General features: G+C 41.5%; 1 protein-coding gene across 1 annotated transcript; it reads left to right on the forward strand.

Moving 5' to 3' along the window:
• Window positions 1-1,261: 1,261 nt before the first annotated feature.
• LOC149278430 (pseudouridylate synthase 1 homolog) lies at window positions 1,262-6,929 on the forward strand. The gene is made up of 5 exons (XM_089501984.1): window positions 1,262-1,345; window positions 2,986-3,150; window positions 3,764-3,901; window positions 4,859-4,964; window positions 6,253-6,929. The coding sequence occupies exons 1-5, from the start codon at window positions 1,262-1,264 to the stop codon at window positions 6,927-6,929; spliced, it is 1,170 nt and encodes a 389-aa protein (XP_089358110.1).
• The last annotated feature ends 5,214 nt before the right edge of the window (window positions 6,930-12,143 follow it).

Below are 12,143 nucleotides of genomic sequence, written 5' to 3' on the forward strand. Positions count from 1 at the left end.
AGAGAAATAGTATAACTTGAAACCAGTGCCGTGGTTGCTATATCGCGAAGATCACGTTCCAACCTTGCACCGAGTCCGAATCTTTGTTCGGTTTTTATTTTTTTAACCACATCTGATTTACCACGCCTCCCCAGTCCTTACTGGAAGCAAAAGCTCGCAGCCTATCTCCTCAAGCCCTGCGATGACATCACTAGCCGTTTATTCTACAGCCGCTAGTTGTGGAAAGTTTGTGCGCATGCGCCTTGGTAGATGTACGGAAAGCCTATTGGCCCTAAAGTTTAACAAACGTGTTCCTTTTTTTTTATTGCCTGTCGGGAGAGGTCAAGTTCCGTAACAGCGTAATCTGCGGGTCCTTTTCACCACCCTATAGCAAATTTCGAAAATGAAATACTAGTATTACCACCGGCCTCTCCAAATGTACCGGGTGGTTTGATGGTTTCTTAAATAGACACATTTACCACAAGCAGTTCGAGTTTCAAGACGGCAACTGGAAAAGCAGCTCACTCTGGTGTGTAAATTAAGCATTGGATTATGATCGTGATTTTAAATTAAAGATGTGTCCCGTGTAATTACTCTCTAATTACAATCCAGCTTTGGTAATACTGAAAGCAGCAGGTAAGTCATATATATATATATATATATATATATATATATATATATATATATATATATATATATATATATATATATATATATATATATATATATATATATATTGGTAGGTAGAGCAAAAAATCCCCTCTTGATTATTGTACAATCGGAGATGGCAACAAATCACCCCACTAACCACATTGTACGCACCCCACTACCCACATTTCAAAGAGGTATTGTAGGATACAGTGAACCTGGACACATAGAATTTGGGGCAGACAAGAGCCATTCAGCCCATCTAGTCTGCCATTTTTCCTGCTTTAAAGGCTCAAACCTTTATCAATCTGTAGTCTTGTCTTAGATCCAATAGGAATGAATGCCTATCCCATGCATGTTTAACTTTCACTGGCTCTTAGTCTCTAGCACTTTTGCTGGGATGCTTTCACTTACATTACATCTAAACCTCTGACCCTCTAGTTTTCGATTAACATTATGTCCGTATTCAAAATAAACATCCCTCCTGTACTTTACTAAATCCCTTTATGCATTTAAATGTATCTACTCCCCCAAGCTATATATATATATATATATATATATATATATATATACACACATTCTTCCAAAAAAGGTTCCTTATTTTTTTTGTTTTTTATCTTTTTCCAAGCAGAAAATGAGGCGACCTGCTATATTGGGCATTCGGTCCTGGCTACAGTGCTACTCTTCTTTATGTCAGACAGGTGGTATTGCATGCTCGGTGAGTGCTGAAATACATTCTCAATAAATAGATTTACATTCTACGTTCTGTTTTTTCTCATTTTTGTACTTTGGAGACATGTTTTTTTAATGTATATTTCTAGCAGGAAGGGGCAGGAGGTTATTTTGCACCTGTTTTTTTTATTTTATTTTTTTTACATTTTATTGGAACAGAGTGGTTCCCCTTATGTCATGGTGACATCGTTGACATCTATTATTATTGAATTTTTATTATATATATTTTTTTATTCAACTATTTTTAAATCCAGGCAGCAGAAGGGCACTGCTGTCTTGTGAAAGGCCTTCTAGCTTTCAATATGGAGAATATGATCACTCCGGAGAGCGACGATGTTCCTTCTTATTTTTTGATGTTGCTGAATGCTTCAAAAGGTTTTGCAGCAACACCGGCTCAGCGAAGAAAGCTGATTGCTTTCTAAGCTCATTTAACTGCAAGTCAATTGTCGTTAATGGGATGTTTTCCATGATGTGCCTGGCACATAAATGGTCATGAAAGTACTGCAGCTGGGTGGCCAGGTTATGGTTTTTGAAAGATAAACGTAGTATATATACAGGAGGTTTTCTGGAGTCGGACCTTTATAACATATGGTGAAGTCATGAGTTCCAACACACCTCTCTCCTGAATAGAGGAGTTGAGGTGTGAGGTGTGTTTGAACTCATGACTTCACCATATGTTATAAAGGTCCGACTCCAGAAAACCTCCTGCTGCAAGAGGAGCTTGGTTGGCCCTGTACAATATATAGCTAAATCAGGGAGAGGTCTCCTTTCGTATTGAGCTATGGATTGTGCAGCTCAGCCCTTCTTGCTGCAGAAACCTCCCAGTGTTGGCCCTTTATAATACCTGGGAACTTCTTGGCTCCGGCTACCCGGAGCCTTCCCTTGCGGGACGCGGCCAGGACTGCACACTGACGTCAGTGGGAAAACCCCGTTTAATGGAAAAATGGTCGGGGAGCAGGGCGTGTCAAGACCCCGCTCCCGCGACCCGGGTGTTCCCAGGTATGTTTATAATGGATAGTGAAGTATGAGAGTTAAACCACAACCCCCCTGCCAACTCTCCCTTATTGTGATAATGGAAGTGAAATCATTTTTGTTTGTTGCTGTCCCTTTTATAATGCACACAGAAACCAATAAATAGAAGTATTTACACTTACACTTTAGCTTTGCAGAATTTGGCCATGTACTGGCCATGGTTTGATTGGATAGGATTTGAGTGGATGACAGGCTGTGACAGGTTTTAATAAACTCTGACATTCCATACCCTTTTTTTTTCTTGAATCACCAATAATTTTGGATTATTTTGGCTAACTCCTTACAGTCTGGCTACTGTAATTAGTTGTGAGTCTATTTTAGAGGAATGCTTGCTTTGTTTGGAAGAACAACTGAGAATATAGGGCTTTTTCTGTCTAGTATTTGCATATAATTGGAACATCCAAATTATTTTACAGTGTGGAAAGATTGGGCTATTTTTTCCTTTCTCATAAACTGAGTTTAACAATTTCTGATTAACTTTTTGTCTCATTTTAATATCTTTAAAATATAACACAATATATTGTAAAGTTACTTTCAACTTCGTTTGCGTTCAATAATTTGAAACTTTTTTTTTTTTTTTTTTCCTTTGCTCAGGGTCTCGTAGAAATGGATGAAGATACGCCGGATCAAATATCTGACGAGAAACCCGTGTGTGAGACTGCTGATAATTTAGACAGGTCTAATAGCGACAATATAATTCCTAGGAAGAAATTTGCAATGTTGATGGCTTACTGTGGTCGTGGGTATCATGGCATGCAGGTACGTGTTGGATTTCATGGCAGCAAAATATGTATTTTGTAGGATGAAAGCAAATTGTGGGAGTAGGAGCTTGAATAACAAGTAAAATCCACTTTGATGTAAGGGGGTAACTACTATGCTTATAGCTCCAAATATTTTCTACAATGATGGCAGAGGTGGATAGAAGCACGAAAATGACAACTAGAGAGATACCTCTTGGCTACCCTAATACTAAGGTGCAGTACACACATCCAACTATGATTGCATGACTGAAAAGAAGTAGCAGCTTCATCAATACTGCTAAATATGTAGACACAGGGAGGTACAACCTCACAACACCGCTGTATTAATGAGTGCTTAGGTATTCACAGTGTTGTTTCAAACTTCATTTCTGTCTCTCCATCTTTTGCCATCTGGACATTTTCAAAGATTGTTCCCCAATATCAAGGGGCTCTAGGGCAACTTCCACTCTTGTACCAACAAAATCAACCTGATCTTAGAGTATCTTCAAATCGGAAAACCCTTACTGACAATAAAGCAATACCAGACAAGCACAATGGAGTGAAACTGTTAGAACACCTCATAACACATGCATGATCTGTGGAAGGTTAATTATTATGCATTTTTCATACAGATGAACCCCAATGCACCAGATTACCCAACAATCGAAGGGACCCTGGTTTTAGCACTTGTTAAAGCAGGATGTGTTCCTGAGAGGTACTCCTCAAAAATGAATGAGCTAAAGTTCCAGCGTTGCGCTCGTACTGACAAGGTAGTATTGAACACGTGGTTTTCATTACATTTGAATAGTAACTTACGGTTTCAGCATCAGTACATTGGTTTCAGTGGACTAAAGCATCTTCTAAAACAGGAAAATTAATCTCCCAAGTTTTTTTTTTCTCAGCATTAAAGGGTTCCATATTTTTCTCCTTTATCTAAACATTTGGAGGATGCCATTGTAGACATACATGATATTTCTGTGGCATTCCACGCTCAACCACCAAGACCTGGACCAACCATTTGGCACACTGGGCAAATGCGGAGTGGGCCTGTTGATAGTTTTATCCTTACCGATACTTCAGCAGCAGATTGGGTTGTGGTTGCTTGCTGGATAAGTGCATAGACGTAACAATGTCTTTTGAAGAAGCGATAAGCGAAACAAGTTCCGTCACACGCGGAGACAAAGAGAAGGCGGCAGGCTGAGCAAAGAAACAGGTGTCGAGTGGTTTGAGAGAAACGCAAGATTGTTGGAGGATATAGTAGGACAGAAGAGAAATATATACTGCTTGTTGTTATCCACACTTGACTGGACTTACTTGCTACCACTATTGTTGTTCAGAAACAGAGTAAATTACATTTGAAATCCAGATCTTCTCCTGGCACGGTCTGTGAGTGAATTCTGGCGTTGCAACGTTACCACGGATAATTATGGTTGTGACTAATTAAGAGCTTGCATTTTAGGCTCCTTGGGGATTTATTCAATAAATGTCTAATATTATATTTGAAATACTACACTATAGGTTTTTTTCTCCCTTTTCTTGAGGTCATTGAAAGAAACTAAAATAAGTGGCATTTTCATTTTCACTGCACACTCACCTGATGGTTAAAGTATGTAGACTTAATGTGGCTGCACTTATATTAATTGCTTTCGCTCATTTTTAGTGTTATACATACTTTTTAGAAGTTCCCCTTTTAAGGTTATAATAAGGCTGTACCTTTTTGATTTTAGGGAGTGTCTGCTGTGGGTCAGCTCGTTTCTGCAAGACTTTTGACATCCTGTATAAACCCAGTAGAGGAAATAAACCTGCATCTTCCACCAGAAATCCGCATATTAGGTACTGAATAAATTCCTATTTTTTTTTTTAATTGTATGTCTTATGTTGTGTTACACTATAAGCAGTTGTGTGAATAAATATGTATATGGACACGTGTATGCGGGTGTATGGATGTACATGTGTGTAGATATGCATATGTAGGTATGTATGTGTATGTGTATATATATATATATATATATATATATATATATATCATGGTTTCTGTTAATACTAGTTAAATCAAGATGCATGGGAGGTGGCCGGGAATGATAAATATTTGGGAAACCTTTTGTTTTAGTTTAGATAACACTGATACAAAAGGGTGTGTGGAAGAAAGACAGGTTTTCTCATGAAATAGATTGAATCAGGTCAGGAGATCTTTGGGTTTTACTGCCCCATGATTGTAAAGACCCCAGGGTGTGGTGTTGGCCAAAGGGAATAACTTCAAAGGGTAACTACGGCAACCACAGGGTCCAATCAGGGATCTCCCAGTAGACTCAATTGGGACCCTCTAGTATATCAAGGGACAGGTAGTGAAAGAGAAAAGAAGAGGAGAGAAAGAAAAGAGACAAAGGAACATCACTAACCTGGAGCTCTCAGGGAAGGTAACTATGAACATGCATGTTTGAATATTGTAAATAGGAACTTATATGTATTTGTTGTAAGTGTGTCAATTAATGTGGGGATTATTGTTATTGTACTGTTATTTGTATTGTTTTATATTTGGAACGTTCTAGTAAAAGTTTGTATTGTTGTATCATAGCCGCATTGTGGATTCTTGGATATCCTGTTGTTGTTTCAAAATATTCTGTTGCATTCTGGAAGAAGCGAAAGTTTTCAGTTCAAACCTTAAAAGTTAGAAGAGATAGAACAGGGATTGTATAACTTAATAAGCCAGTGGGTGGGTTTATCGGTGCATATTTCATAAGTGTACCCATACACCTATTCACCTGGATAAGTGTAGTTATTGTAGCTAGAAAACACATTAGCCTTCAGGAGATATATCCGAATACATATTGTGATTTCATTGATATGTGTTTGGATGTATCTGTTGTTGGATCAGTTGTAATCTTAAGCACATAACACATTCATAAGTCGTTTAGATGGTATGCTGTAGATAAAGCATTAATCCATCTGATTGATATTTTAATAACACAATTCCCTAGTTCCCTCAAAAGAAAACTTAACAGTTGGTCTAATACTCAGCTAGGTAACCTTTTTTTTTTTTTTACTACGCTGAACTAATATTGCAATGAAAAGTCAAGATATAAATACATATCACCATTTACATTCTCTGTTTTTCATGCAGGTATAAAACAGGTGACTAAAGGATTCAATTCTAAAAACATGTGTGATGCTCGGACCTACTCTTATATGCTACCTACGTTTGCACTGTCTGGATGTGCTCCCTTTGCTCCAGACTCTAGCTTTCGTCTCCCCCGGGAACAGTTTCACCACATCAACAGATTGCTTTCCTTCTATAATGGCGCACATAAGTACCATAACTTCACTGTGAAGAAGACAGCTGAAGACCCAAGTGTCTGGAGGACGATGTTTTCCGTGTCCTGTGCTGAACCGTTTGTCCACCATGGCATTGAGTTTGCTCACATTCTGTTTACTGGACAGAGCTTCATGATGCACCAGATCCGTAAAATGATAGGTATGATCATAGCTGTAGCAAGGGGCATTGTTCCTGCTGAGTTTCTCACACAATGTGTGCAAACGGAAAAGTTTAGCGTCCCTACAGCCCCTGGATTAGGCTTGGTACTTGAGCATACTCATTTTAATATATACAACAGTCGTTATGCTGGTGATGGGTTTCATGAAGCACTTACATGGGAAGAGACTTTGCCTGCTATAAATGCTTTCCGTGAAGAGAAGATAACTCCTGTTATACTTGAAGGAGAGTTAGAAGAGCTTTCCATGTGCTGTTGGCTAGATAAACTAAAGCATCACAGTTTTCTACAATTACAAAGGACCTCTTGAATCAACCACACTTGTGTACTAGGAAGAGCATTATGGGATCCTTACGTACCTTTTTTAAGTTTGTGTAGCCAACAGAAACCAGTTAAGCAAGATATGCTTAATTTTTCTTTTAAGTAGTAGTAACTTTTAAATAAACTGTCTTGGCATTTTTGTAATATAACTGTGCCTTTGATATATATCCCCCCCACACACACACACTCTGCAGAGTGTTTCAATACTCAATGACCTCATACTCGCATTGTATCAATGATCTCCCCACCAGTCCTGCTTCTCCAGCGCCGGACTTGTTTGATGGCAAGTTAGACTATTTAACAGGCTAATGTTCAATTGACATATATATATATTTCATTCCAGAACATATGCAGCGTTAACAAAGTACAAGAGGGAAGTTTATTTTAAAATGTCATAATCTAGTCCAACTACATGTTGCCGCCATTACAAGCCATTTTGGCGCTTCTTAACGAAGTGGAGAGACTGTGTGTATGAGGGTACATATCAATGACTGATAGGTAGAAGTAGCCCAAAAAATGGGTGGTGGTCTCATTGATGGTAAGGGCTGTGATCGATGGGTCCAAAAACATGTGGGAGTTTTTCCTTACTTTTGTAACTCTGGCCAGTCAGCATTTACAAGGAGGGGGGACAAGCATTAGATATATAAATTTTCTAACACTGTTTTAACTTGTCAGTAGCAGCAGTTACAGACTGATGAGAGTTGGAGTGTGAGACTCCCAGTTTATTTTTGGCCAAAACCTCTAGTTTTTGGTCAACCAAAAAATATTTGTTTATGATTGCGCACAGTGTGTTTAAGTTTACTAAATAATGTTCTGTTCCTGAGTAGAGTTTATTTGATTAAGTTGCCTTTTTTTATGCTACTAGCCAAACCTCTTTGTGCAAAATACTTTGCATTATCTTTCCATTTTATGTATTTCGTCCTTCCGATTTAGACGTAGGTATCGGGCTTACATCTATGACACACCCTTAAATAAACCACCAACTAGTTGATGATTAATTTAACAGTGGTCAACTCTATACATTGCTTCTGGGTATAATAACTTTATACAAACCACACACACATTAAAACCAACCCGACAAGGATTTCCCTAACTCAGGGCTTGACAAATTTGTTGTGAATCTAGGCGCCAGCTAAAAAAGTTAGGAGCCAGGATTTTTTTTAAACTAACAGTTGGTCAGGAGTGATCTGATCATCATCAGCCCACTTACTAAACTCACAGCATTTGACCTGGAAGCACCCTGGACTTTCAGGACAGTGCTGGTTTTTGTTTTTAATTTTTTTTGATAAATTTTTTTTTCTTAATGCTTTCAATGCTGATGTTCTATTAGAGCGCAGCATTGACTGATATTTAGTCCCCACAAGCTTGTGGGGACAAATGTTAACCCCTGCAATACCACGAATGTGTCATACACATACATACATTAGGGGTTAACGCTGCACTGTCACTCTCATGGAGCGATCAGACAGCAGGGGAGGCTTGGGGCTGGTCTCCACACTCATGTGGAGACCGAAGAACCCTTTCCCCCTGTCCCTGAAGCTGCCTCTGGCAGCTGGGACGCAATTACTGGTCTATAGACCAACCATTGCAGGGAGGAGTCTCTTTGATGCCTACAGGAGTCATCAAAGAGCTTGTGAGGGCTCTTCTTTTGCTGTTGCTGGTCTGCCTGGGCTTCCAGGCAGACCACCAGCAGCAGCAGAGCCCCTTACAAAACGTGAATTAACCCCTAAAAACCCCCTCTCATGCAGCGATCAGGCACCAGGGGGGTGTGGGTACCCAATCAACACTCAGCCCCCTTCCCTTAAGCTGCCTGTGGCAGCTGAAAACATGATTGCAGGTTTTCCTGCAATCGCGGTTTCAGCCTACAGAATCACTCCGTGGGAGTGATCTCGGGGACGGGCTCTGAGTGGCTGTGCTGTCTGCCCAGACTCCTGGGCGGATGGTAGCAGCGCCCCTGCGATCACCACGATTGTGGCGATGTGGGGGCATTTTTTAGGGATTTAACAGGCTGACAAACACCTAGGGCAGGGCGCGACAAATCCCTAACTAATATAATTTTAGTAATGTTTTCAATTAATCTAGCATGGGTTGTGATATCCCATAATATCCCGTAAATAGCACAACTGTTTATTACAAAACCAGCCATTCTAAAAAAATAAAGTATTATTATAACAAATAACCTACGTCCCATTCGTGATTTCAACCATTAATGAGTCTACTTCCCATAGTGAAGATTCAATGCACCTCATGTTGACACATTTTCTTATGCAGGTCACCACCCCTCACTGAAAGAGTAACGCTTTCAATGATTTGAAACTTCAAAGGTTAAGTACCAGCGCGTTCCCAAAGGGGGTTTGCCATTCAAATTCCCTACAGAACTCAGATGTTCCCTATACGGCACTTTAAATCCATTTTGAACACACAAGGTGACACTGCGGCTGTGCGTACAGTGTGTGAGCGGGAGGTGGGATGTATGCATGTGGGTATGTGAGCATGGATGTGTAATTGTGTGTGTCAGTATGGATACAGCAAAAAGGGTCGCAGCAGGCCCCCTAGAGGCACGGGCCCATCATGGCTGCAACCGCTGCACCCCCTGTAGTTATGTCAGTGGCGCTGGATATGTGCCGGTGTCTACCAACTCCCACTGCCCAGCTAATGCTGCTGCTTTATCCCCTTCCTTACTCTGAAGGATCAATTAATCAAACTGGTCCAATTTTTGGAGAAACTGAGTCCCATAGTCTGCTGCTAGATGTTTGTATCCAGTGGTGCAGTGTGGATCTCTTCCTTAACCCTGAGATGGTGCTGCTGTAGGTGAAAGGTGAGTTTCATCCAAGCCAAATGGCCAGGAAACAAAATGCATTGCTTGAAAATGAATGTGGCAAAAACTAAAATTTCATCCAAATCGAATTTGCTTCCAGAGCACAAGACTAATATCAAATGCCTCTTAAATAGTAAAATAAATAACATATATACACACACTCACAAGAGTGGGACCTATCAAATGTAGGCTCATGGGTAGCAGGAAAAAATGAGGGCAATGTAGTGTTGTATCGGGGTTTAGCAGGACAACCTCCCTCAATGTGGCTTTAAAGAAACGATGCTAGAGATACATACCTGGTAACTTGTGAGCCCCATCTAGAGTCCCGCGCGAGGCGGCTTTTTTAATCCCGCTCCCGCTGATTTTTTGTGGGTGTTCCGCTCCTGCCACAATCACGGCCACCTCCGCAGAGTTCCCGCGCAGTCCCGCAAGGTTGCCTTCTCGCTGCTCCCTCAAAGTGTCTCTTTCTCTTGCTCCGCCCAGGAACAAGGCGGAGTCACGGGAAGTGACGTCACATCACGTGACTCCGTTTTGTTCCTGGGCGGAGCAAGAGAGGAGACGCTGTAAGGGAGCAGCGAGAAGGCAACCTTGTGGGACTGCGCAGGATCACCGGGACCTGTAGGTACAGTGCCTGACCGCCCGCAGCACCAGCAAGACCGCCCGCAATGCAGTCCTCTAGCCCCATCCATCCAGAGTGTACTCTTTCGGGACCAGCCACGACTGCCGCGTGACATCAGTGGGCAGTCCTGCTGACATCGTAAGAAACACCCCCATTTAAAGGGTAAATGGGCGGGACGTGAGGTGTGTCAGGACCCTGTTCCTGCAACCTGGAGGATGTGGGAAACTATGGGAAACTGGAAAAGCAGCTCTGCTTCCCGAGAAACCCAGAGAGTTCCCAGATATATAGATATATTAGGAGCAGATAATGGAAAAGATGGCCAAAACTAAAGTGTATTAGTTTTTACTATAAAATGCATAGCATATGCTTACATTAAAAGTAGTAACAATATGTGAACATTTAGCCAGCCAGGAATGCTAACATCTAGTACCTTATTCCATGTATTTTCAACAGAGGGTATACGTTAATTCCAGGTGTGTGCTGGTGCCGCCTATCCATTTTCTTACTTCCTATGTCTATGTCAACGCGTTTTGCTACAGGAGCCTCATCAATGGAAGTCTGACCGCTTCTTGTTGGATTAAATGGTGTTAAGCCTCTCATTGCTGTAAAAGGTGGCTTTTAAACTGGATTGTGTTATATATACTTATGACAGTGTCATGATATACATGATATGGACAAAAGTATTGGGACCAGAGCCGGCCTTAGGCGTTGTAGCGCCCTGTGCGGACTACTCCTCTGGCGCCACCCCTCACTACCCCCCCCCCCTCTGCCCCTTCAAGCTACCCCCCCTCAACCTACCCCTCCCCTCTACCCCTTCAAACTACCCCCTCTGCCCCTTCAAACTACACCCCCCCACACTTACCTTGTTGCCGGAGTCCTGCGGTGAGAGCGGAAGGCATCCGTCTTCTCGCTCTGCCACGGTGCCGGCATTTCATGTTGATCGCCGGAATAATCCGGCGCTCAACATGAGATGCCGGCACCGCAACGGAGTCACGGAGAGTAAGGGGCGCTGAGCGGTTGCTGAGAACTTCACGAGCAACCGCTCGGCGCCCCTGACCGGGATTTAGATTAAAGCTTCGGGGTTTTTTTTAAACTTTATTTAACATCAATGATGTTAAATAAAGTTTAAAAAAACAAAACAAAAAAAAAACCGATGCTTTAATCTAAGTCCCGGTCAGGCGCCCCTGCAACCATGTCGCCCTGTGCGGTCGCACAGGGCGCACACCCCTAAGGCCGGCCCTGATTGGGACATCTGACCACTGCACCAACCGGGACTTTTATTATATCACATTCTAAACAAACATACATCAGATGCTGAAGGGTACATACCAAGACATTTTGGACAATGCTATGCTTCTAACTTTGTGGGAACAGTCTGTGCCCCAGTGTACAAAGCAAGGTCCATGGAGACATGGTTGGATGAGTTTGGTGTGGAAGACTGGCCGCACAGAGTCCTGACCTCAACCCCATTGAAGACCTTTGGGGTGAACTAAAGCGGAGAGTGCGAGCCAGACCTCCTCCAACATCAGTGCCTGACCTGATGAATGCTCTACTGGATGAAACACTCCAATATCTTGTGGAAAGTCTTCTCGGAAGAGTGCAAGCTGTTATACAGTAGCTGCAAAAAAAAAGTCCTCGTGTGTAATGGTTAGGTTTCCCAATACTTTTGTCCATATAGTGTATAATAAAATACATTTTACACACACAAAACGTTTAATACATGAAAATAAACAGGAATGAAATTTATGGTGTTTAAAAATGATTCA

The sequence above is a fragment of the Sceloporus occidentalis genome, unplaced genomic scaffold (assembly GCF_023333645.1).
Source record: "Sceloporus occidentalis isolate IW3139 unplaced genomic scaffold, rSceOcc1.0.p SCAF_189, whole genome shotgun sequence".
Classification (NCBI taxonomy): Eukaryota; Metazoa; Chordata; class Lepidosauria; order Squamata; family Phrynosomatidae; genus Sceloporus; species Sceloporus occidentalis.